This window comes from Ochotona curzoniae, unplaced genomic scaffold, assembly GCF_017591425.1.
Source record: "Ochotona curzoniae isolate NIBS_2020 unplaced genomic scaffold, NIBS_Ocur_1.0 contig_1014, whole genome shotgun sequence".
Classification (NCBI taxonomy): domain Eukaryota; kingdom Metazoa; phylum Chordata; class Mammalia; order Lagomorpha; family Ochotonidae; genus Ochotona; species Ochotona curzoniae.
This window is the reverse complement of record NW_024464920.1, coordinates 40,559,361-40,585,154: the sequence shown is the minus strand read 5'-3', so window position 1 is coordinate 40,585,154 and position 25,794 is coordinate 40,559,361. Positions and strand designations below refer to the sequence as shown.

Below are 25,794 nucleotides of genomic sequence, written 5' to 3'. Positions count from 1 at the left end.
AAGCTTGATCCTGCCTCCCTGATCAGAGGCCCACAAGGGTGAGCATCCCTCTTAACTATGTACACAATATTAAAAATAAAATTAAAAAATAAAAAATATTTCTTTAAAAACAAAGTGACACAGCCTCAGACCTTTTGTTGTCACCACATAACACAGACTAAGACCCTGCTATTGTATATTGTCCCATCTGTAATAAGCATCTCACACACACACAACATCCTGAGCTGAAGAATCTGACACCCACATGTTCTCTGCTCAGACATTTGGTAGCTTAAGGGACATCAAAACAAATTCCAAACTTATGAATTGTAGCGACATGGCTAGGTTCACCCTTATAAAACCTAGCTGTTTATATATTAAGCAGCAAAACCTTGCTGGATGGGAAGGGCATGTGCTATAGCCACAGTACGCTAAGCTTCCACCTACAGTGCCAGCATCTTATATGGGCGCTGCTTCAAGTCCCAGCTGCTCCACTTCTAATCTAGCTCCCTGCTTATAGCCTGACAAAGCAAAAGAAGGATGGCTCCAGTCCTTGGGCCCCTATATCCATGGGGAGACCCAGAAGAAGCTCCTGGCTTCAACCTGACATAGCTCTGACCATGGTGGCCATTGAGAAAGTGAGCCAGCAGATGGCAGACCTTTTTCTATCTCTTCTTTTCTCTCTCTCTTTAACGCTGCCTTTCAAATAAATACATCTTGGGGGAAAAAAAAAAAAGCCTTGCTGTAGAAAACACAGAAATTAAAAGTGACTTCACTGTAAAGAGCACACACTTGAAATACACCTTCAACACTGCCCAGCAACATTTTCACCTCGGGCAGATTTGTTCTCCCAGTTTCCAAATAGAGGCTTTCATACATATGCCTCTTTTCTAGAATTTCCACCACCCCTACACCTTGTCATTAGCTCCTTACCTACTTTCTACTTTAAGAAAATCCCAGGCCCGGCGGTGTGGCCTAGCAGCTTAAGTCCTCACCTTGAACGCACCAGGATCCCATATGGGCACCGGTTCTAATCCCAACAGCTCCACTTCCCATCCAGTTCCCTGCTTGTGGCCTGGGAAAGCAGTCAAGGACGGCCCAAAGCTTTGGGACCCTGCACCCGTGTGGGAGACCCCGAAGAGGTTCCTGGTTCCTGGCTTCGGATCGGCACAGCACTGGCCATTGCGGCTCACTTGGGGAGTGAATCATCGGACAGAAGATCTTCCCCTCTGTCTCTCCTCCTCTGTGTATATCTAACTTTGTAATAAAAAATAAATAAATCTTTACAAAAAAAATTCCCAGCCTTCCCCATCATAAGCCAGCTCCTCTTATAAGTGGCTTCTTATCTTTTCTTGCCTTCTCATCTTCAAGAACCACTCTTAAAATCAGTCTCCCCTTCCCAAATTGGTGTCAGTGCCTCCTCACCTGCTTTTCACACAAACACATTGCTTTGTCCCATTATAGAGAAGTCCACCCCAGCCCCAGGATCATCCAGGGCCCAGACCACGCCAGGGCTCAGTACTCCCCTTCGCAGGGAAAAACAAAACAACCCATGTGCACCTGAAGAAGCAAGGAGCTCCAAAAGCATGTGAGAATATGACTCTTGAACAGAGACCAGAGAGAAAAGAGCAAAGCATGAGAATACCTAGGGGGAACTACTGCCAAGCAGAGGAAGCGACAAGTACCAAAGCCCTAGGCTGGGAGCCTGCCTGATCTATCCAGGCTCCTTGGTGAACCAGGAAGAAAATGGAAGGAAGCAGGGCCAGAGGAGCAGCCAGGGCTCGGATCTCCAAGGCCATGGTTAGGACCCTGCCCTTAGCTCCAAATCCAAGTTTGTCTCACCTGGGGAGGTAAAAGCAATATGCTGTGGGAGCTTAAAAAAAAAGCAGACTTTCTGACAAGAACCAAGGAACGCTGCATCCGTGAATCATCTACCCTGAAAACTGAAGTCCTACCCCGGGGGAGGGGGGGTGGGTGACTGTGACCTCTGCAAAGCCTTCCTCCTTTAGAACTAGCCACTCCTTTCTTTCTTACATCATGCTACATTAAAGCCATCTGTTTACATCTCAGCCACTTAGAACTATCACTTACTGAGCGCCTCTGGGCCCGCAGCATTACATGTTCTCAGTAATTATTTCCGTAACCCTTGGGATATGTACTATTATCTCGGTTCCTGGATGGGGAACCCAAGGCGAAGCACCTGGCCACGGTCTCACAGTTAGTCAAAAACTTACTCCCGCACACTCCTCTCTACCCTCCACACAGCTGAAGGGCTCGTCGGTGTTTCCTGGTACCTGGCATGTTACCTTCACTTACAGGAGATACTCATTATGCTATCTGGTCAGGCTGAATGCTAATGAAGTAGAGATGAGAGGACCTAAGACGTTCTGGGTGGTGGAGGTAGCCTTCCATTGTGGCAGTTGCCAATTCCAGGATATAATTACTCCCCATCTGGGCTGATGGCAAGCTACTAACCCATTTGCAAAATCCCTGAGAGTTGAGCAATGGTTCTCTTCTGACTGTAGGGGTCGGCTACAATCTCATCACAGCTCAAGGTCATCTGTGACAAGCAACCTTTCTTTCTATGTCCCCTGTTCACATACTTAAGACACCACCACAACCTCAGAAGACATGGGTAAAAACTGTTTTATCTCGGCTACAGCTTGCCTTCCTCAGAACCCCCACAAGCAATTCCAATTCCACGCCAGGGTCCCACAGAGGCTAAGGTTTCCTCTCCGTTATAGCTGTCCCTGTAAGCAGTACCATTCAAGGCATTTCAGCCTTCAGATCTGAGAGCTAATGCTAAAGCATCATCCGGTTTTCTGCTGCTGAGCAGCATGGCCCACCAGAGACGGGGGAGCATGCACTGAAGGCACTTAACCTGCTTTTCTGCAGGCAAGCTGTGCACCCTTAAGTTCTGTTCTCTCTCTGTGCCTCGCCTACCTTAACAATAAAATGTCCACACAGTAGCCACACCTCTTAGGGCAGCCATGGAAATCAGATGAGTTAAACACAAGTAAAGGCCTCAGAATGGGTTTGGTATTCAGTGTCTGAATTACTACCATCATCATATGATACAAGTGCATGAAAATGTTTTTTAAAAATAGTTAATTATTCATCTATCTATCTATTTCAAAGAGTTACAGAGAAAGGAAGGAAGGGATAAAGAGAGAGAAAAAGAGGTCTTCCATCTGCTGGTTTACTCCCCAAATGGCTGCAACGGCCAGGGCTTGGTCAGAGTGAAGCCAGGACCCAAGCGTGTCTTCCAGGGCTCCCTTGTGGGTGGCACAGACTCAAAGACCTGGGCCTTCTGCTGCTGCTTTCCCAGGCAGATTAGCAGGGAGCTGGATCAGAAGTGGGGCAGCTAGGACTTGAACAGGTGCTCATATAGGGGAGCAGAAGCTTAATTTAATGTGCTACAATACCAGCACCATCCATGAAGATTTTTAATATGGTTAAAGTTTTAATTTACCCTTCTATAAGTCAGTCATTCACAGTGAACACTGTATTACACTAGGCACTATCTATAACCTAGCTTATAGAGAAAATTTTGACATACCAGCTAAGATACCTCTTGGGAAGTCCAACATCCCATATCAAAGTTTGTGGGTTCAGTGCCAGGTCCAGTCCTAATCCCAACGTTCCACTAACATGCACCATGGGAGGCAGCAGGCAATGTATAGGTGTCTGCCATCCACATGGAAAACCTGGATTGAGTTCGTAGCTTCCAGTTTGAGCTGGGCCTGAGCCAAGCCATTACACATATTTAAGGAGCAAGCTACTGTATTGAACAACTGGCGTCTCTCTATTTCTCTTAAATAAATTAAAAATAAAAACAAAACAAAAAGCTGAACTCAAGGGGTAATCCATTCATCTTTGTTTTAATTTGAAATCTCTGGTTAAGCATCATTTTCCACAGTGTACATATTCTTATTACTAGAAGTTTATGTGGAAAAAAACCATGATTTTTAAAAACTAATTACTAGAAAAGAATAGAAGGGATATGAGGAACTCCTTTAAAAACTGCATGAGGCCCTGCGCAGTAGCCTAGTGGCTAAAGTCTTCGCCTTGCATGCCCAGATCCCATACGGGTGCTGGTTCTAATCCCGACTGCTCTACTTCATTTCCAGCTCCCTGCTTGTGGCCTGGGAGAGCAACAGAGGATGACCCAAAGCCTTGGGACCCTGCACCCACGTGGGAGACCTGGAAGAAGTTCTTGGCTCCTGGCTTCGGATCAGCTCAGCTCTGGCAGTTGTGGCCACTTGGGGGTTGAACCAGCGAGTGGAAGATCTTTCTCTCTGTTTCTTCTTCTCCATATGTATATCTGCCTTTCCAAGAAAAATAAGTAAATCTTTAAGAAAAAAAAAAAAAACTACATGAGGGGGGATGGGCTTTGTGGCACAGCAGGTAAAACGGCAGCTTGGAATTATCATGTCTCCTGTCAGAGGGCCTGGGATCAAGTCCTACCTTTGCTCCAACTCTGATCCAGTTTAGTGTGCCTGAGAGGCAGCAGATGCTGGGTGACACGTGTACTAGAGTCCCTGCCCCCCACACGGAGGACTCCAATGGGGGTCTCAGTTCTGGGCTTTAACCAGCACAGGTGGGTGCTGTGAGTGGCATTTGGGGAGTGAACCAGTGGAGAGGAGTTTTTTCTCTTTCTCTTTGTCACTCTGCCTTACAAATAAACAAAAAAGAGCTAAGCAAACAATTTTAAGATGCCACATTTTGCATTTCACGTATGTGTGTGTATGTGCATCTCATGCAGAAATAGTGCCCTTTTGCACTCCATTTGTTTCAGGACTTTAGCGTCACATTTCAATTCTAGAGGGAAAAGACAGTTTTTAGTACAAAAACCACTGCCTTGGAGTGCCTCAGGAGGCTCAGGCTGCACTCTACTCTCTGGTGTCTAATCTTACAAAACCGGACATCAGCCACCCTCACCACCAGCCAAGGGGTTGGGTGAGTATTAATGAATAGTGAGAAAGGCCTTTTAGATCCTACAGATGAAAAAGTATCACATATCAGGTTATCATTATAATTAAGTTCTGCATTCCTAAACACTGTTAGAGTTAACATGAAGAGAAACACCCTCATTTCTCTAAGAGCCAAAATTTCAGAACCCCAAGAAAGCAAATGACTACAAGTCTTTGTTGGGGAGCTAGCGCCATTCTGCAGCTGGGTCCCAAGAAGCCTTGTAGGTTCAATAGTTAGGAGCTAATACTGGAGGTCTGGTTTGAATTAGATTGATATATGCCTTATTTAAATGGTTATATAACATTTATTTTTCCTCCTTCAAGGCAAATGAAACTTCAAAATTACCCAACAAAAATTTTCTTAATTCCTTTATATTATATGTAGCACATTTATTTAGAGGCAGGCATTTGGTGTAATAAAGTCATTCCTTGGGATGGCCACTTCCCACACTGGAGTGCCTGGGTTCGAGTCCTGGCTCCGTAATCCAGCTTCTTCCTAAAGCACACTTTACAAAGCAGTTCAAATAGCTGAGCTCCCTGTGGGAAACCTGGATGACCCCAGGCTTCTGGCTTTGACCTTGGCCCAGGCTTTTGTTATGAGCATTTGGGGAGTCAATCAATAGATGGAAGATGTCTCTATGTTTTAAAATGAAAAATATATTTTAAAAGGGGAAATGCTTAATGTTTCAATATTCTCAAGAACTCTCTGAAGCTGTGGTACAGTGAAGGAGACTAAACGACCTCCCACTCTGCTCTTTTTTAGCCATGAGGTGGGTATTCTTCCAGAAGAGACCACACACACTAAGCCTCTAACTTACAGCTCAGTCACTGGCACTTTTAAGAAGATAAAAGTATTTTCCATCTCATTATTATCATGACCATATTTTGGTACCTCTTTTTTCACAATTTAAATAGCATGCACATGTGTGGTTTATGAGGCTATCATTGCACTAATCCTTTCAGATGAACCAGCCTTAGCTATTAGAGATGCTATTAGCATCACTAATTGGACTCGAGGACATATGACTTCCTCAGATAAAGATTTCTTTTCAAGGCTAGCAGTCTGGCATGGCAGGTTAAGCCACCACCTATAATGCCAACATTCCATATGGGTGCTGGTTCATACTCCAGTTGTTCTACTTCCAATCCAGCTCTTGGCCAAGAGCTTGGGAAAAGCAGCACAAGATGGCCCAAGTGTCTGGGCCCCTGCCACCCACATGGATGACCCAGATGAAGCTCCTGGCTTTGGCCTGGCCCCGCCCTGGCTGTTGCAGCCACCTAGGGAGTGAATCTGTGAATGGAGGCTCTCTCTTCCTTTTTCTCTGCAACTCTTTTGAATAAAAAAAATCAATCTTGTTTTTAAAAGATCATGGAAAATGGTACTAAAAGAATGAATTTATTTTAGTATAAACATTTTTGAAATCCATGCAGGTTTTTCATAATGTGCATTTTCACACATTATGAAAGCTTTTGCAGTAGATTAAATTCATATACCTATTTTTTTTCCATGAACTTTAGAAGTACCCTGCTCTTATACAGATAACTAACTAAATTCTGGTCAGTAGGAAATAAACAAACTATCATGTGCAACTTCCAGGAAATGTTCTTCACTGGAAATGACATGACTTCCTTCAATCCTTCTAACTGTTGACTAGAGTTGGGAAGCCCAACACGGAATGGAAGATGGAAGATAAACACTGAAAACTGTGGGACACAAGGACAGGAGCACCAAGCATCAGAAGAACAAGATTACTGTGCAAAAGTCACATAAACCTGAATGGGCCAACTATGCCTGGGCCTCTTTTAAATAAGAGAAATGCCCTTATATCTAGTTTAAGACATTATTATGGCCCGGCACGGTGGCGCAAGTGGTTAAAGGTCCTCGCCTTGCACGCCCGGGATCCCATATGGGCGCCGGTTCTAATCCCGGCAGCCCCGCTTCCCTTCCAGCTCCCTGCCTGTGGCCTGGGAAAGCAGTCGAGGACGGCCCAAAGCTTTGGGAACCTGCACCCACGTGGGAGACCCGGAAGAGGCTCCTGGCTTCGGATCGGCACAGCACTGGCCATTGCGGCTCACTTGGGGAGTGAATCATCGGACGGAAGATCTTCCTCTCTGTCTCTCCTCTGTGTATATCCGCCTTTCCAATACAAAAATAATAATAAATAAATCTTTAAAAAAAAAAAAGACATTATTATTTTGGGCTACTGTTACACGTGGCAAAACCTAATCCTAACTAAAACATATATATTACAGGAAACACACAGGAAACACATCCTCTCATGAGGAGTTACAAACACGAAAAAAAGGAAGACAATGAGTCTTGCAGAATCTGACCATCTTGATACCAGCAAGGTAACATTCTTACTTACTTTGCAGACTTTCCCAGCATGCTCCTGTTTGGTCCTACAGCCTCACATCTCTCCTAAGGGTTAAACCCGATCAAATGTATGTCTCCGGTCATCCACACCCATACATCCACTAGCCTATCTATATACAGACTCTGAACAACATGTCCAACCAATCTCATGTCAAACCCCAAATCCAAACCAATGCAAAACATGCCAACACCACATTCATGATCTTCCCTGATTTAGATCCTGTCTCCCCTTGGTGAGAAAAAAGACGGCCACTGCCCTTCTTCATGACAGAAATCTGAACAGCACTCTTGATTTCTCCCTCCCCTTCGTCCAGTGCTGCCTTGTGGCTGACCTTCTTTTTCAGACATAGTCTTATAGAGGAATCATATCCTATCCACCTGTGCATCCTGGAGTCCTATCACACAGCCAAGACAGGTGTACAAACATCTACATGATAATTAGTAATTTATGGACTTCTTTCCAGCCTTTATCCTGTGCTTTTTTTTTTTTTTTTTTTTAAAGATTTATTTTTATTATTTTTTCATTGGAAAGGCGGATATACAGAGAGGAGAGACAGAGAGGAAGATCTTCCGTCCGATGATTCACTCCCCAAGTGAGCGCAACGGGCCGATACTATGCCGATCCGAAGCCAGGAGCCTCTTCCGGGTCTCCCACGCGGGTGCAGGTTTCCAAAGCGTTGGGCCGTCCTCGACTGCTTTCCCAGGCCACAGGCAGGGAGCTGGAAGGGAAGCGGGGCTGCCGGGATTAGAACCGGCGCCCATATGGGATCCCGGGCGTGCAAGGCGAGGACCTTTAACCACTTGCGCCACCGCGCCGGGCCCTATCCTGAGCTTTTAAAAGCAAGGCATTATTATTTTATGAAAATTATTTAAAATTATTTTTTTCTGGTTAACATCATAGCACAGAAAATGTCCCCATGCTACTAGAACTATGAGTCACTTTTAGTAGCTGCATCATATTACATTATTGGCAGTTACTATTAAGCACTGACTGTGTCAGGTTCTCTGATAGGCAATTTATATTCATCCTCATTAGAGCCCACATTTGGAGACTCAGGGCCTAAAAGCTCCATGTGTGGTAACTATGATTAATGCCCCACAACAGATCATGAGCCCACAGAAGGCAGGACTCATATCTCATGTATAAAACCAGTACCTCAACCTTTGTTGATAGAATGAAAAAATGAACTAGAAGCAAAGTCTGCCAATTAAAATAATTTATTTTATAAAAAGTTTCATCTAAATCTAACTTTCTTGGGCCCAGTATGGTAGCCTAGCAGCTAAAGTCCTCGCCTTGAATGCACCAGAATCCCATATGGGTGCTGGTTTTAAGCCCGGCAGCCCCACTTCCCATCTAGCTCCCTGCTTGTGGCCTGGGAAAGCAGTGGAGGACGGCCCAAAGCCTTGGGCCCTGCACCCGTGTGGGCAACCCTGAAGGGGCTCTGTGTTCCTGGGTTCGGATCAGCTCAGCTCAGGCCATTACGGTCACTTAGGGAGTGATCAGTGGATGGAAGATCTTCTTCTCTATTTCTCTTCCTCTCTGTATATCTGACTTTTCAATTAAAAAAAAAAAGTAAATCTTTAAAAAAATAAATCTAACTTCCTCATATCTAAATACATTGGGATAGAGACATCAGTCGTCCATCTCCGACATGGATTTGAACATGGACCTTCAGGATACAGAAATATATTTTTAATGTTTTATTTAAGATAAATTCTTATATAAAATGTATGAGTTGTTTCCTTAAATTAATAATCAGTTTTTCTACTTCCTTTGCATTTATTTTAAAACAGAAATTTACCTCACTAGAGGTATATTCTTAGAATCTTCTTACCTGAATATTACATAATCACTGGTCTCTGCTCTTGCCCCACTTATGTAAATGCAGCGCACGCCTGAGGCTCCCAGCAGGGCAGCAGTCATTTCTAAGGACAGACCTACAGCACGGGCCCACGGTAGAGGGGTGTGTGTGTGTGGAGCACACCACGTCCAGGGAGCACACCAGGATTAACCAGAACAGAAGGGCAGATTAGGTCAGAACAGTTCAGCGTTGATTAAGATCCTGGACTTAGGAGCCAGGTTCTCCACTTTCAAATTCTCATTGCTACTTTCTGGTTCTACAACATTGAGCGAGTTGTCTAACCTCTTTGTGCCTCTATTTCCTTATTTACAAAAATAGAAATAGTAATGTCAATCTTACAGAATTAAATTATTAAATTATTATTACTTATGTTCAAGGTACTTAGAGCAGAGGCTCATACAGATTGTTATGTAAGAATTTTGTTGGGTCCTGTGCAATGGTTCAATTGACTAATCTAATTACAGGCACTGGCATCCCATAGTGCATTGATTCATGTCATGTCCTGGCAGCTCAGTTTCCCATCCAGCACCCCGCTTATGACGTCAGGAAAGCAGTGAGGGAACAGCTCAAGTCCTTGGGACCCTGCCCCTTGTGGGAGACCCAGAAGAAGCTCCTGATTCCAGAGAGGCTCAGCTCCAGCCATTGCAGCCGTCTGGGGAGTGAATCAGTGGATAGCAGATCTTTTTTGTCTGTCTTCTTTGTCTCTCCTTCTCTGTAAATCTTCCTAGCCAATAAAAATAAATAAATCTAAAAAAAAAGTGTTAGAGGTCAGCGTTGTGGAGTTGTTGTAGAAATGTCAAATAAATACACTATGTGATATGTTACAGCCACTGAGAAATTATAAGAACTTATTATAATCAGTAAAATATGTATTCAACAAAACAGGACACAGGATACATAAAAGAAATAAAAATATTAATAGCACTCATCTCTATGTAATTAAAGGTGATTTTTATATTTCATTATACAGTGATCCCCAATTTTTAAAAAAATTAATATTTTTACCAATAAAACCAAAATGCTTACAGACTAAACATCGCTCATAAGCAAGCAGAGCCTCCTGTGGTTCCCCAGTTCCTGCAGGGCGAAGCCTCTTGACCTCTTCACACTTCTCTCTCCTGGCCAGGTGGTCCTGAATTTCTTACCCAGTACTTCTGTCCACTTGAAAAATGCCATCCAACATGCTACCACAGAAGCTCTGGGATCCTATAACCTTGACAAAGATCAGATTACCCCAAAACTGGACTGGCAGACGCAAACAGTGGCATGATCCTGAATGAGATGGTTCCTTACTCATCCACTCTCCCCACTGTGCTTGACAGATGAAGAAAATGGTCGAAACACATCGGCTGGATGAACACACACCAATACCAAAGTGGTGAGATCTGAGCTGGCCCAAGGAGCCTCTGTGAGTGAGAGTTTTGTAATCTCCTGAAGAAAAACAGTTTCTGAAGAGGCACCTGGGGAAGCAGGCAGGCCCGGGCGTGAGCAAGATACTCCAATGCTGAGCTTCTGCTGCCTCACTCGTAAAACAGAAATGAATCCCATGACCACGCAAAGCTGCTGTGATGACAAAATGAGAGAGACAGGAGACCCTGGCGTAAGAAAGGAGCCATATTGATTCTTCTCTCTCCCTCTTGCCAAAGGCGGTGAAGCCACACTGTAAGCAGACAGGCGACAAAGAAAACACAAACAAAATCGGAAGCCCCAAGCTGGTGACATGCGTCATTCCATATGTACTTCTAAAAACTGTCACACCTTCTTCTTCAAACTTACATGGGCTTCCCACATCAATCACCACAAAATGACAGAAACTGTAAGACTGAATTGAGACGATCATATTGATGATATCACGTGTTCTCAGTTGTAATCAACCGCAAGGACACCCAAAATTAAGTTGGAAGCCCTTTTGCATCAACAAGCCCTGCGTGTGGAAGCTCATCCATCAGGCTGACTGACAGATGGCTGGCATGGGCACCACCAATTGCACAACTTCCAGTTGCAATAGCCACTGTCACATCTGGAAATACTATCATGGTATCAACACTATGAACATCACACATGAGGCAGGTAGGGTGTGGCACAAAAAATTCCAAGAAGGTAGTCAAAGAAATTAGGGGGAGGGACCAGGAACTAATAATGGCTCCATTAGGCAACCAATCACCCTGCAGCCGACACCTTCGCACGTCTCATTTCCTTGTCACATGAAGGTTAAATCACCACCCCCAGCCCCAGTGGTATTCTGAAGATTAAGCAGGAGGACACACACACATTTCTGGTGCAGGCAGGGGACTAATTATTACTACTGCCCACACATCACTGCCAAGGCTATGCCTTCCAGGTGCCCCAATAACAATCTCACTAGGCCTGAGTTGACCTTGATGGTTGCTCTCAAAAGAGAAACCTGCTATTACATAGAATTATCCAAAATAAAGCCCAAAAAATGAAGAAGATGTCATGATGGTGAAGGACGAGGCCTCCTGGCAGCACAGCTTCCTTTTTAAAATTTCCTTTGGGAGATGACAGGAACTCACTGGGAAGTTATGCAGCACGCCTTCCGTGGACTACCTCAGGCCCTCAACTCTAAAGGCAGATAAAAGAAAATTCCCTGGGAGAAAAAAAGCTAAGTGTAATTTCATTAGACCAGGAAGTACGCCTGCCTTGTATTCTACCCATTTCCGATGCTTAGTACAAAGTCTAGCCAGCAGAAGGCTTACAAGAACTATGCTGCATGAATAAACACACCTGCTGAATTCCATACAGAATGCCCCTTTCTACCACTGCACCTTCTGGGGCTCTCAGTCTCCATTATGAAGCAGGTGCAGGGGGAGGATAGGTAACCAAGACTGTTGTGAGAACCATGCCAATAAAGGGTTCTTCTGAGGCCAAGCAGACACAGATAAAGGTGTTTATTCGTGAAACTAACACTTAGGAGACCACACCAGCTACTTCAGTTGCATAATTACAAGCTCCTGGACGACAAGGACTCTAAATCTCTGGGTAGAGCTCACAGCACACGTTGGGAGAGTGCACATCCGATGCTGGGGACAAGTGAAACTCACAGCATCAAAAATGTACTGATCAATGATTTTCTTCTGACAAGGGATGCCAGATTTTTTTCTCTTTATAGACCTTTTTTAAAAATACATATATATTGGGGCTGGTGAGATGGCACAGTAGATTAAGTCCCTGACTACAGTACCTAACCCCACATGGATCCTGGCTGCCCTACTTCTGATCCAGCTATCCATTAATGTGCCTGGGAAGGCAGCAGAGGATGGCCTAAGGGCTTGGGCCCCTGCCACTCAAGTGGAAGACCCAGAGGAAGTTCCTGACTCCTAGTTTTAGCCTGGCCAAATCCAAGCTATTGCAGACATTTGGGGAGTGAATAAGGGGATGGAGGTTCTCTCTCCCCTTTTGTAGTTCTACCTTTAGAATAAATAAATTAAATATTTTTTATGGGCATAGCATGATGGTTGAGTGGCTAAATCTTCACCTTGCAATCACCAGTATCCCGTATGGGCACCAGTTCATGTCCTGGCAGCTCCACTTCCCATCCAGCTCCCTGCTTGTGATCTGGGAAAGAGTAGAGGATGGCCCAAAGCCTTGGGACCCTATACCCGTGTGGGAGATCTGGAAGAATCTGCTGGCTTCTGGCTTCAGATAGACTCAGCTCCAGCCATTGCAGCCATTTGAGGGTTGAGCCAGTGGATGGAGGATCTTTCTCTCTATCTTGCTCTCCATAAATCTGATCTTTCCTGTAGAAATAACTAAATCTTTTAAATACTTAATTCTTTATTTGAAAGATAGAGTATGTGTTTGTGCACTCTTATCCACTGGTTCACTCCTGCAACCTGGCCAGGTTGGAACCATGAGTCAGTGCAGGTCTCCCTGGCCATGGGGCAGGGACACAGTTCTCCGAGTCATCACCTGCTGCCTTCCAGAGTCATGTTAACAAGAGGCTGCAATGAGACGCAAACTAGAACTTAAACCAAGCACTCTGCTTCGAAATGTACCAAGTGGCATCTCAACAATTATGCCAAACACCTGCACCCTCAAAGTCCCTTCATACTTTTCAGTAATTACTGAGGCTCCCAAAGTTTTTTTTTTAAGATTTATGTATTTTTGTTGGAAAGTTAGATTTACAGAGAGGAGGAGGAGAGACAGACAGAAAGATCCTTTGTCCGCTGATTCACTCCCCAAGTGGCTACAATGGCTGGAGCTTAGCCTATCTAAAGCCAGGAGCCAGAAGCCTCTTCTGGGTCTCCCACATAGGTACAGGATTCCAAGGCGTTGGGCCGTCCTCTACTGTTTTCCCAGGCCACAAGCAGGGAGTCGGAAGGGACGTGGAGCAGCCAGGATACAAACTGGTACCCATATTGAATTCTGGCACATGCAAGGTGAGGATTTTAGTCACTAGGCTACCACGCTAGGCCCCCAATGACTTCTTAAAGATTTACTTTAATTATTTGGAAGGTGGAGTTAGATAGAGAAAGAGAGACAGAGAAAGACTGATTTTTCTATGTGTTGGTTTACTCCCCCCAATGGCTGGAATGACTAAACCTGAAGCAGGAAACTGGAGCTCCATTTGGGCTTCCCATGTGGGTGGCAGGGTCCATGTGCTTGACCCACCCTCCGCTGCCTTTCCAGGAGCATTAGCTGGGAGCTGGATCAGAAGCAGTACAGCCAAAAACTCAAACTAGCACTCACATGGGAGGTTGGCATGATAGTGGCTTTAGATGCCATGATACCAGCTCCCAAGTATTTTTCATTGATATGGATCATAGCATCAATCATTAGAACTCAAAACTGAGATGCTCAATAATATTTACTAATTTGGGCCTGGCGCAATAGAGTAGCAGTCAAGATCCTCACCTTGAATCCGCTAGGATCCCATATGAGCGCCGGTTCTAATCCCAACAGCTCCACTTCTCATCCAGCTACCTGCTTGTGGCCCGGGAAAGCAGTCAAGGATGGCCCAACGCCTTGGGACCCTGCACCCATGTGGGAGACCCAGAAAGGAGTTCCTGGCTCCTGGCTTCGGATCGGTGCAGCACCAGTCGTTGCGGCCACTTGGGGAGTGAATCATCAGATGGAAGATCATCCTCTCTGTCTCTCCTCCTCTCTGTACATTTGCCTTTCCAATAAAAATAAATAAATCTTTTAAAAAATAATATTTGCTAATTTGCCTAAAATTAATATAACTATTATTATATGTTCATATATTTTAATAGAAATAACTATATGTACTAAAGCAAAGCAAATACAGTGAGAATACTCACATTATGAGACATTTTTGGAGTATTTTTAGTGCTTGGCTTATCAAAGAACAACCAGGCTCTAAAATCTGCTTCTATGTTTACTCTGTTGCCATGTGTGTTATTTTGATAGAGGTAACTGGAAAATCCACTCTTACACAGAGAAGTAGTTGGGAAGGAGGAATATGTAATGCACTCAGGTTAGTGTGGCTGTTGGTCTCTTGTGCCACACAAGCAGAACTCAGTGGAAGCTAGTCACAAGCTGGAGTTTGAACCATCAGGATGAACCTTTCATTATCTGTCACAATAAAAACCATTGAGCAGCTTTGCACTTTGAACTGCTCTTTGGCCCTTTGTAATATCATACACTGACGTTCGGGAAATATTCCTTCACCAACTTATTTCAAATGTTGAGTTATGTCAACAAACAATATCCAAAAACCATATCAATAGATTATCTTTCATTTCATCAGAAAAGTACCGTGAAGCTACTGAACCATATGGCAGATACATCTTCCAAAAGTCTCATTTTTCCTTTAAAAAAAATCACATTTTATCACTGGCAGCAAAATATTGTCAGTTGTTTTCCTTGAAGTGGCAGATTCACTTTGTCCATTATGGGGGACATAACTGGCCCACATCCAAGTTAAACAGTCATAGTGTGACTGTCAGGCATGTGTTTAAGTATATATGGTATTGCACCAAAAAGGCAGATAGGTCAGCTTGCAAATGTCAGCTGGACAAACACTATTCGCACTTTCCTCGTCACACAATGTCATACCATGCAGGGTTGAGATTTAAGAAAGGTCTTTACTGCTTCATAGAGACATTTTTCCCCCTATGTATGTGGTGGTGAACAATCCAGTCTATCAGGACAAATGGTACTCCATCCCAGATTTGATTCATGCTAAACACTAACAGCTTTATACAACAATACTTATGCAGCATCAACACAAATGGCAAAAACAGTAAAACTGGTAGTGTTTTGTTATAATGTAAACAATTTTGACCTTAAGGATTCCCTAAACGGTCATAGGTACCCCCAGGATTTTTGAGACCAGACTTCAAAAACTGCTGCCTTAGTGGAAAAATCCTAGTCTGTCCCTGCTGGCTGCCCAGCTTCCCGACTAGAAGGGAGCATGAGACGGAAGTTAACTTCTCACATGTGACAAGTAGCAAGTGAGGACACAGTCAATGTCATCCTTAGCAGAGGGCTCCCATCCTTCCAGATGGTTCCAGCCAAAGCCACACTCATTGGCTCTTCTCAGATAACACATTAGCAAAAACAGGGTGGGAGTTCCCAGCCGTGATCTATAATATCACAGGGAAGGAAGGGAGCTTCCTCACTGGTGAGTGTTGCCCAAAGTAAAATTCCAAAGTGGTTGACACTTGCTTCCTTCCTGCCATGAGACACCTTATCAATCCCCTCAGCCTCCCAACCCACATCCCCCAGCACCCAGTACCGTCACCTTGCCCAACCTCTTCCATTTGATCCACCCTTGTTCACCTTACCCTTGAAGTATATGTTAGCTTGCTTTGCCTTTCATTAAGGTAATTAACTTACTTCTTTTTTTCCTCATTCACACCAAGTCACAAGCAATTTGCATCAGCCAAGAAAATTTACATTTGTAAAATGCCACTTTCTGATCCAGATAAAATTTTAATTAATCCTCCCTAACACTATGGAGAACTTAGGAGCAAGCACCTTACTCAATACAGGACTATAAAGGTCATGCTAAGAAAGACAGATAACAAGATATGATGGGAACACAGACCAGATTCATGTAGGCTGGTATCTGAATTACAGACCTACAATTCATATGATTTCAGAAAAATCGTTTCACTTGGCTGGAATTGTTCCCCTATCCATAAAAGTGGATAATGTCTTCCTTGCAGACTTCCTATGAGAATGGGTGACTTTCCAGCAACACAGTCTACAAAACAATACTGAGGCAATAGTGAGAGTGAGGGAATCTTCTTTTTTTTTTTTTTTAATTAGAAAGTTAGATAAACAGAGAGGAGGAGAGACAGAGTAAAAGATCCTCTGTCCAATGATTCACTCCTGAAGTGGCCACAACAGCCAGAGCTGAGCCGATCAGAAGCCAGGAGCCCAGAGTTTGTTCCGGGTCTCCCACATGGGTACAGGGTCCCAAAGTTTGGGGCCATCCTCAACTGCTTTCCCAAGCCACAAGCAGGGAGCTGGATGGGAAGCGGGGCTGCCGGGATTAGGACGGGTGCCCATATGGAATCCTGGCATGTGCAAGGTGAGAACTTCAGTTGCTAGGCTACCAAAGCCGGGCCGAGTAAATCTATCCTAGCAGTAATAATTTCTTGCAACATAACTCTCTCCTGTCTGACCCTAGAAGTAAGATTTGTATCTCCATGACCATATGTCTTCCCATTTCCAGCTGAATCCCCTGGCTGTTGTTCCAGTCCTTTGGAGACAGGGCAAAAATGGTCAACTCAGGATTCTCTTTCCCCAGTCTTCAAGACACACTGTTCTGAAACGCACAGTGACAGAAAAGGGGGAGAAAGATCTCCCGTCTGCTGATTCCTACACCAGATGGTTGTGATGGCAAGGTCCTTCATGGGTGGCGTAGTTACCTGAGCCAACACCTCCTGCCTTCCCAGGCACATTAATAAGGAGCTGGGTCAGAAGTGGAGCAACCAGGACTAATGTCAAAAGCAGCAGATTAGCATACAGTGCCACAGTGCTGCCCTCTGAGCACATTCTTAATGTTTGCCATCAAGCTCTCGATGCTCTAATCCAAGCCTGAAACAGCAGGTGGACCTCAGTCCTAGGGAGAAGTTTCCATTTCACTACACCAGCCTTTCTTTCTCTGAGATTCTTAGCGTCATGCAACCATTTCCCCAAGGCTCCATTAATGGTCCTTTCTGGCCTTTATTTGTTCCTGCCACAATTCTGAATGTATCTTAACTTATATTTAATTCAAATACTCTTTGGTAAGTACTTGTCTACCACAAAACCAGCAAATACGGTACCTGTAACCAGGCCCAAGGTTAACAGGAAAAAGATTCCAACAACAGGAAACTTCAGATAATACCAAGGGTGTAAATCAAGCAAAAGTTAAAGTAAAAACAACCAACCCCAAGGAAGTACATTGTGTAAATAGTTAACAAGAGGAAATCATCTGGTACAAATGAACTAAACACTAAAAATATCAAGACAGGAAAATGAAATCTAGACAGAGGAGATTAAATAACATGTATGGCTGGCTGGTTTCATGTAATTTATGCATTAAACAGAACCTTACCTGTTTGATCAAGTTCAAGTAAAAAATACGGGACACGCATAGACTTAAATAACTTCTTGACCTGGAAGAAGATGAAGAAAATAAGGGAGCGAATGAAAAGACAAAAGGTTACCACCAAGAGAAGGGCCTCTTATTCAACAGTGACGCTTTCCTATTCAACCAGCCTTCCCTTTGAGAACTTTCCAGTTCATTCGCATATAATCCAAGACATTCTCCCTGCTGACAGTAATGGTATTTAAGAGTTATTTGAAGTGTGTTGTTTCCATTCTGGCAATGACTCACTTGAGGAGCTTCATAAAGGTTTTACACACGCCTGGTGACTCAGGCTACCTTACTATCACAGATACTTAACACTCACCATTTAAAAAAAAAAACAACAACAACAACAATGGAATATGTAAGGCTTCCAAAACATTATGTGGCAAATCCTGCATGTGAAGGGGTGGGGGAGGGGTTGTTACAAAAATACTAATCATGATTTTGACCAGTAACCTTCAACCAACAAATCAGCACAAAGAGCCAACTTCACCAATCATACACAAGTAAAAAATGTATTTATTTTACTTGAAGAATAAACTACCAAATTTAAATCATGAGTGACACTTACATTCCTGATTAAAAAAGACTTTTACATGCAAAACATTTATGCACAAGATACAAATAACCAGACGTTAATCCTTTAGGAAACCTTAGAACTCTTCTTCCCAGGCTTATACTATACAATGTAAAAGGTCAAAGGGTCCTGAGGTTCACAGAACTCACAAATCTTGCTTCGTTCTAAGTGTTAACTATTAATCAGGATGCTCCGAAGTGTATATAAATCATACTGAGGGGCTGGTGCAATGGCCCAATTGGCTATTCCTCTGAGTGCAAATAGGCACCAGTTCCTGTCCTGGCTGCTCCACTTCCCACGCAGCTCCCTGCTTGTGGCCTGGGAAAGCAGTAGAGGATGTTCCAAAGCCTTGGAACTCAGCACCCATGTGGGAGACCCGGAAGAAGCTCCTGGCTCCTGGCTTTAGATTGGCCACTGTGCTCATTAGGAGAGCGAGCCAGCAGATAGGTTTTTCTTTCCTCCTCTCCTCTCTGTAAATCTGCCTTTCAAATAAAACATAAGTTTCAGATGACATCTAGGCCCCAATTCAAACGTAGCACAGAGGAGTACCTGTTTAAGTCCTGGAGACTCCACTTCTGATCTAGCTCACTGCAAATGTACCTGGGAAAGCAATTAAGATGGCCCAAGTCCATGGGCTCCTGCACCCACATGGAAGACCAGGATCAAGCTCCTGACTCCTGTCATTGGCCCCAACCTAGTCATTGTGGTCATTTGGGGAACGAACCAGTAGAAAGAAGATTCTTTTCCTTTCTTTCTTTCTCTTCTTAACTCTGCCTTTCAGATAAAAAATAAATAAATAAATATTAAGAAAAAAAAGAGAGAGCAAGGAAGGTTAGAACTGGGAATTTACCTCAATAAAATTTCATTGATGTTCTTACAAGTTTACTATCTGGCTAAAAAGTTCATACACATATGAAGTCACAGACTTATGACTTCCTTAGCCACTTATTTTTTGAAATTAAATATTGATAAGTTATAACCAAAAAGGTTTTCTAACTTGAAAGTGTAAATCCCAAAAAGGTCATTATTAAAACTTGGCATGTTAGGCCGGTGTCATGGTGTAGTATACTAAACCTCCACCTGCTATGCTGGCATCCCATATGGGTGCAGTTCACGTCCCATCCACACTACTTCTGGTCTAGCTTCCTGCTAACATGCCTGGGAAAACACTAGAAGATAGTTCAAGTCCTTGGGTCCTGTACCTACATGGAAGACATGGAAGAAACCCCTGGCTCCTGGCTTCAGTGGCCCAGCTCGGGCCATTGCAGTCATTAGCTGAGTGTTTCAGGAGACAGAAGATCTCTCTTTCTCTGTCTCTCCTTTCAGTAACTCTGACTTTCAAATAAGAATAAAAGAAATCTTTTTTAAAAATCGGCATATGAAATGCAGGATACATACTCCCTGGGTTATATAATATACATAATCTTCCACTAACTGTTATTTTGAAGGTGACTTTAACTCTAAATAAGCTTGAGCACTCATACAAAGTACAAGACTTAAACCTGTACTGAATATCAGAAGTGCTAACTTCTAGAATATTCTCTTCGGTAAAAGTAGAGGACGGTCCCCATCAGAGGCTCACATGGGTCTGCAATCCTCATCCCCTCACCTCCGTAAGGCAAATGAATACATAAATGTATAAACACATTAATAAAAATTATGAAATTGTTTTGAAAATTAGAGCATGACCAAGTTCTCCTGTAAAATGAACACTCCTGAGCGATGGTAGCAGACTGAGATGTCAGACAATAGACACGTGTACAAGACTTCATTCATTCATACTGACTGCCTACCTCTGAATTTCCTCCGAAATATCCATAAGAAGCAAACATCTTTTTTGAAAAGGGTACAGAAAGGGTTCACCTTTGCTCTTTTAAATTCATCTTTCCCAGTAAGACGCTTCTAAAACACGTATGTTAACGTGTTATGCAATAATTGGGAAACCATGTAAAAGTTCATTTGTTTGTTGGTATTTCCTAACTTGAATTCATGCAAATTGCATTGCTCATCCCAGAGAGAAATTTACATCAATCTATCCAAGCACAAATATGAAAACAAAGTTTCTCCATTTTGATTTTCTCATAATTGCTAAATGAAATAATAAACCGCAAAGAAATAACTTGGAGGGAAATTTTACTTTAAGGTAATTTTTAAAAAGATTTTATTTTATTTTTATCGCAAACTCAGATATACAGAGAGGAGGAGAGACAGAGAGGAAGGTCTTTCTTGGAAGAGCTCTTGCCCCCATCTCTTTTTCTTTGTAGCTCTGCCTCTCAGATAAGTAAGTAGATAAATCATTTTTTAATATAGTAAACCTTACCACAAGAAGTAAACTTATTATTGTTCGCCAGGAGAGGTGCTTTAGTTATTTTCCATGGCCAAAGACAGACAAAATTAATTTCTACCTTAATTGGCACTAATCTGAAAACAGTTTATAAATTGGAAAATCTAAGGAATTAGCACTATTAGATAAAGTAAAATCAGAGGACTTTTGTCCCGAAGACCTGGCATATCCAAGAATTTTTCAGTAATCACATCAAATAAAGTTTCTAGAATAACAAAAGGGACTTAGAATTCAGGGACAGGAGTAGGTTAGCTGAGTGGTTAGGACATGCACACCAATTTCCATCTCCAACTCCTGACTCCAGCTTCCTGTCAGTGTGGACCCTGGGAGGTGGCAGCCACCGTTCAAGCAGCTGGGTCCCCGTCATGCACATGGGAGACCTGCACTGACCTATCTCCCAGCCTGTACCCAGCTCAGCTTCATCCCAGCCCAGCCCAGCAGCCTCGCCACTGTGGGCATCCAGGGAACAAGTCAGAGGAAAGGACTTCTCTTTACCCAGCCCCCTCTCTGTCTCTCAAATACATTAAAAAAAAAAAATCAGGTGTAAGAGTTAATAAGGATAAGAATCATTACTGGCCAAAATGTGGGATTGTGCCAAATACACTGGCACTGTAACTACCTTCTCCTAATAGTAATCTGGACCAGGAACCGAAATCTCCATGGCAGAATCAGGGAAGGATAAGACAGACTTTCAATTAGTTACTAATTCTTAGAAATATATCAGTAGAGTGATCAAATAACGCCCTGCACGTAGTAAGCATTCAGATGGCCACAGAATGGTGTAGCCGTTGACAGGAATCACTGTTTTTAGAACTGACAGACATTTGGTGACTAACATTTACCTGAGCTTCAGTGCAGATGGAAAATCACCATCTAAGACTTTACGTCTTGCCAGGAAAACAGGAAAGGCAAACAGTTCCTTTGTTTAACAAACACTTACATAGAGTTTACCGTATGCCAGGCATGTTCTATGGCTTTCAAAAATATCAGCTAACTTCAGTCTCACAACCAACTCATGTCATAAGTACTATTATTATGCTCATTTTACAGATGAGGAAACTGAGGCACAATCAGTAAATAACCAAGGTCACATGGCTAATCAGTCACAGGGCCAAGAGCCAAACTCTGACCTCAGAATCCAGCTCATAACCATTGCTTGGTAACCGAAATGATTAGACCACCACATAATTCTAGAGATAAACGAAACCTCGCGAATCAACTGGTTCAAGCCCTTGATTGTAAAAATAAAACAAGAAGCAGAAGAAGCTCCCAAATCATCAGAGCTAAATCATGACACCCCGAGAGATGCAGAGGTACACAGACATCCAATACCAGTCCTCCTCCAAATTCTCTGACTTTTATTGTCTACAACAATCATTCAGAATTTAGCAAGGTTTATCTTTAAAAAAAAAAAAGATTCCTTAATTATTCTTTTTTCATAAAGTTTTTGCTAAGATTTATTTTTTTAATTGGAAAGGCAGATATACAAAAAGAAGGAGATACAGAGTAAAAGATCATTCTCCAAGTGGCCATGATGGCCAGAACTGAGCAGGTCTAAAGCCAGTAGCCTGGAACTTCTGGATCTCCCACATGGTGCAGGATCCCAAGGCTTTTGGCAGTCCTCTACTGCTTTCCCAGGCCACAAAGAGGGAGCTGGATGGGAAGTGGAGTAGCTGGGATACAAACTAGTGCCCATATGGGATCCTGGCACATGCAAGGCTAGGATTTAGGCACTAGGCTACCTGCTTGAGCCCAAGATTTATTCTTGAAGGAGTTATAGATAGAAAGGGACACACACACACACACACACACACACACACACACACACACACACACACACACACACACACGGTAGTGGAGAGAAAGAGAGAGAATCTTCCATCGGCTGCTTCATTCCCCAGCTGGCCCCAATGGCCAGCGCTGACCCAGGCCAAAGCCAGAAGACAAGAGCTTCATCTGAGTCTCCCACACAGGTGAGATCTGGGAAGTAAGTCAAGGCAGAGCCAAGCTGAGAGCAAGTGAAGCTGGATGCTCGGACCTACAGCAGGGCTGGATACGCGGGCAGTTACTGAGGCCACTGTGCTGAGGCAGAGTTCATCGAGTAGAATTTAAAGCAAACTTCAGCAGCACCGAAACGCCCTAGCTGCTTCTCCAAAGCACCAGATCAGCTTGTCTTTCAGCTCCCATTCAGCAGTTAATCCAGGGCGGCTTACATCAATATACCCCAAGGCCATGGGGAGTACTTTTTCTGACAAGCTAAGGATTCTGGAGAGATTTCATTGTGCTAGGAGTGGCGAGATTGGCAGCAATTCAGAACTATCAAAACCACTTGAGCAGGACACTTAGAGCATGCCCCACATGGGGTAACTGGGATGGGTGGAGGCAGGGTGGGGCTTCTCCCTTTATCTCTTGCCTTAATCCAGATACAGAAAATAATAATAATAATAATAATAATAATAGTAGTAATTGGAAACAATGGCTTTACCCACTTTTCTGTAGCCCTTGACCTTTTATGCCCTAACCAACTATGTAAAGATTATCAAAATGAAATAATTACCAAAAAAAAAAAAATCAAATGGGGGAGGGGGTAGGAAAATGGCATTGTGGCATAGTACATAAAGCTGCTGCCTGCAACACTGGCATCCTATACAGATACCAGTTTGAGTCCCAGCCATTTTACTTGCAATTTAATACCCTGTTTTTGTTTTTATTTTTAAAAGATGTGTGTGGTTTTTTTTTTTTTTTAATTGGAAAGTGAGATATACAGAGAGGAGGAGAGACAGAGAAGAAGATCTTTCATCTGAAGATTCAGTCCCCAAGTGGCTGCAGTGACTAGTGGTGTGCCAATCTAAAGCCAGGAGCCAGGAGCTTCTTCCAGGTCTCTTGGGTAGGGGCAGGGTCCCAGGGCTCTGGGCTGTCTTTGCTTTCGCAGGCCACAAGCAGGGAGCTGGATGGGAAGTGAGGTCACTGGGCCATGAACCGGTATCCATATGGGATCATGGCATGTGCAAGATTTTAGTCGCTAGGCTATCGAGGCCAGGCCCTTCAATGCATTTGGGAAAGCGGCAAAAATGCACCCACCCAAGAGACCAGGAAGAAGCTCCTGGCGTGGGCCTGGCCCAGCTCCAGCTGTTGCAGCCATTAGGAGAGTAAACCAGCAAATGGACAAGTTCTCTCTTTCTCTATCCTCCCACTCCCATGTAAACTTTGCCTTTCAAATAAAGAAATCTTTTTTTTTTTTAAGTAGAACATACAGATCTATTTTTTATTGGAAAGGCAGATCTACAGAGAGAAGGAGAGACAGAGAGAGATTTTGCATCCATTTATTCACTCCCCAAGCAGCTGCAATGGCCAGAGCTGAGCTGATGCAAAGCCAGGAGCCAGTAGCTTCCTCTGGGTCTCATGTGTGGGTTCAGGGTCCCAAGAGCTTAGCCATTCTCTACTGCCTTCCCATGCCACAAGCAAGGAACTGGATGGGAAGTGAAGTAGCCAGGACATGAACTAGTGCCCCTATAGGCTACTAGCAGGGAGCAAGGCAAGAATTTAGCCACTAGGCTACCGTGCTGGGCACAGATTATTCTTTACAAAATCACTTTCCACATAACCAACCAGATCATGGAAATGAAAAAAATAGAAGAATACTTTAAGTAATAGTTTCTTATAAAATGGTCCCTTTAGACACACCCAAAAGAGCAGCAAATGAGCAGGTTTGGTAACTGCCCCACACTGACCTTCCCTGACCCAGAATCCCTGGTAACACCTGCCTTGCTGAAGCTCAGAAAGAGACAACTTCAGCACTGTTGCTCTCAAATCAACATTCTCCAGTGACTCCAAAGCAAGTTACACCCACATACGCCCTTTCTAACATAAAATCCAATTGTCAACACTTGAGCTCCGAAGTCATCCCCATTCCCCCTGCTGCCCAGCTCAGCCCCACCCGGTGATCCTGGGGCATTACCTCAGCACAGCGCTTGCACGTGGACGTACTGAAGATGACCACAGGGTGACCGTCTATGTAGGACTGCAGCCGGGCCCTGGGGTCTGCAGGGGCTGTGCCGGCCGCTCCTGCTGGGTGTCCGGGCAAAGTCTGATGTGGATGATAACCCTTAGCTGGAAGTCATTGAAGCGAAGACGGTAATTATCAGAAGGGAAGAGAGGACAATGTATTTCCTAATAGCAGGGCTCACTCTGAAAAGCCGTGCATCAGGGCTCCCGGGACTGTATCGAGGAATCTGAGGAAGGACTCGGACATGGATTATAGATTTTTTTCTGATTAGCCCCCTCCAGCTCCCAACTCCGGTTACCACATTCAACGTGGACTCCCAGGGAAGCCTAAGGAAGGCAGGCCATGGTGTGAACCATCCCGGGAAGCAGCAGGAGAGCCACGGGTCCTCAGCCCCCGGGGCCACGCCTCGCCTCTTCTCCACTCCCACCTGTGCTGCAAACACAGCGAGGCTAAAGGCCAGAGCTGTGTCCCCTTCCCACCCAGCACTGACCGCTCAGAAACCAGGCCCAAAGCAAGGCTCACGCTTCTCTTTTTTCTTCTCCAACTCACTCTTAGGCAGACACAGGATCTTCAGGTCCCAGGCACAGAAAAACTTCCACAAAAATCCCTTCAGAGTTTCTGTTTCTTGCCTAGGAGTTCACTCTGGCCCAATCAGGCATCAAAGGAAACGTGACCTGGCTTAGAGGCAAGTCACCCCCATGCGACACTCCTGCCAGCTGTGCACCATCACTAGCCAAAACCACCAAGAGATTGCTACCTCTGCCTTGTGAAAATTGTTATGCTATCTGTCTCCTCCAAGGCCCAGAGACAGACCAGACCCCATTCTGTGCATACTCTTATTTTTTAAAAAATTATTTTATTTTTATTGGAAAGTCAGATAAACAGAGAAGAGAGACAGAGAGGAAGAGCTTCTGTCCATTGATTCATTCCCAAAGCAGACACAACAGCTACAGCTGAGATGATCCAAAGTCAGGAGCCCAGAACCTCTTCCAGGTCTCCCACACAGGTGCAGGGTCCCTCAGCTGCTTTCCCAGGCCACAAGCAGGGAGATGGAAAGGAAATGGGCTGCCAGGATTAGAATCAGTGCCCATATGGGATCTTGGCATG

The 25,794-nt window shown here is 44.0% G+C and overlaps 1 protein-coding gene across 1 annotated transcript in view; it reads right to left on the bottom strand.

Annotated features, from left to right (window-relative positions):
• Nucleotides 1–24,781, bottom strand: part of TXNRD1 (thioredoxin reductase 1) — a 73,090-nt gene extending 48,309 nt beyond the window's left edge. Inside the window, exons 1-2 of the mRNA XM_040984708.1 lie at nt 24,640–24,781; nt 17,725–17,785 (exon numbers count right to left, since the gene is read on the bottom strand). Coding sequence (XP_040840642.1) covers nt 17,725–17,764 — 40 coding nt within the window. The 5' untranslated portion in view covers nt 17,765–17,785; nt 24,640–24,781. The remainder of the gene's footprint in view (nt 1–17,724; nt 17,786–24,639) is intronic.
• Between the last annotated feature and the right edge of the window lie 1,013 nt (nt 24,782–25,794).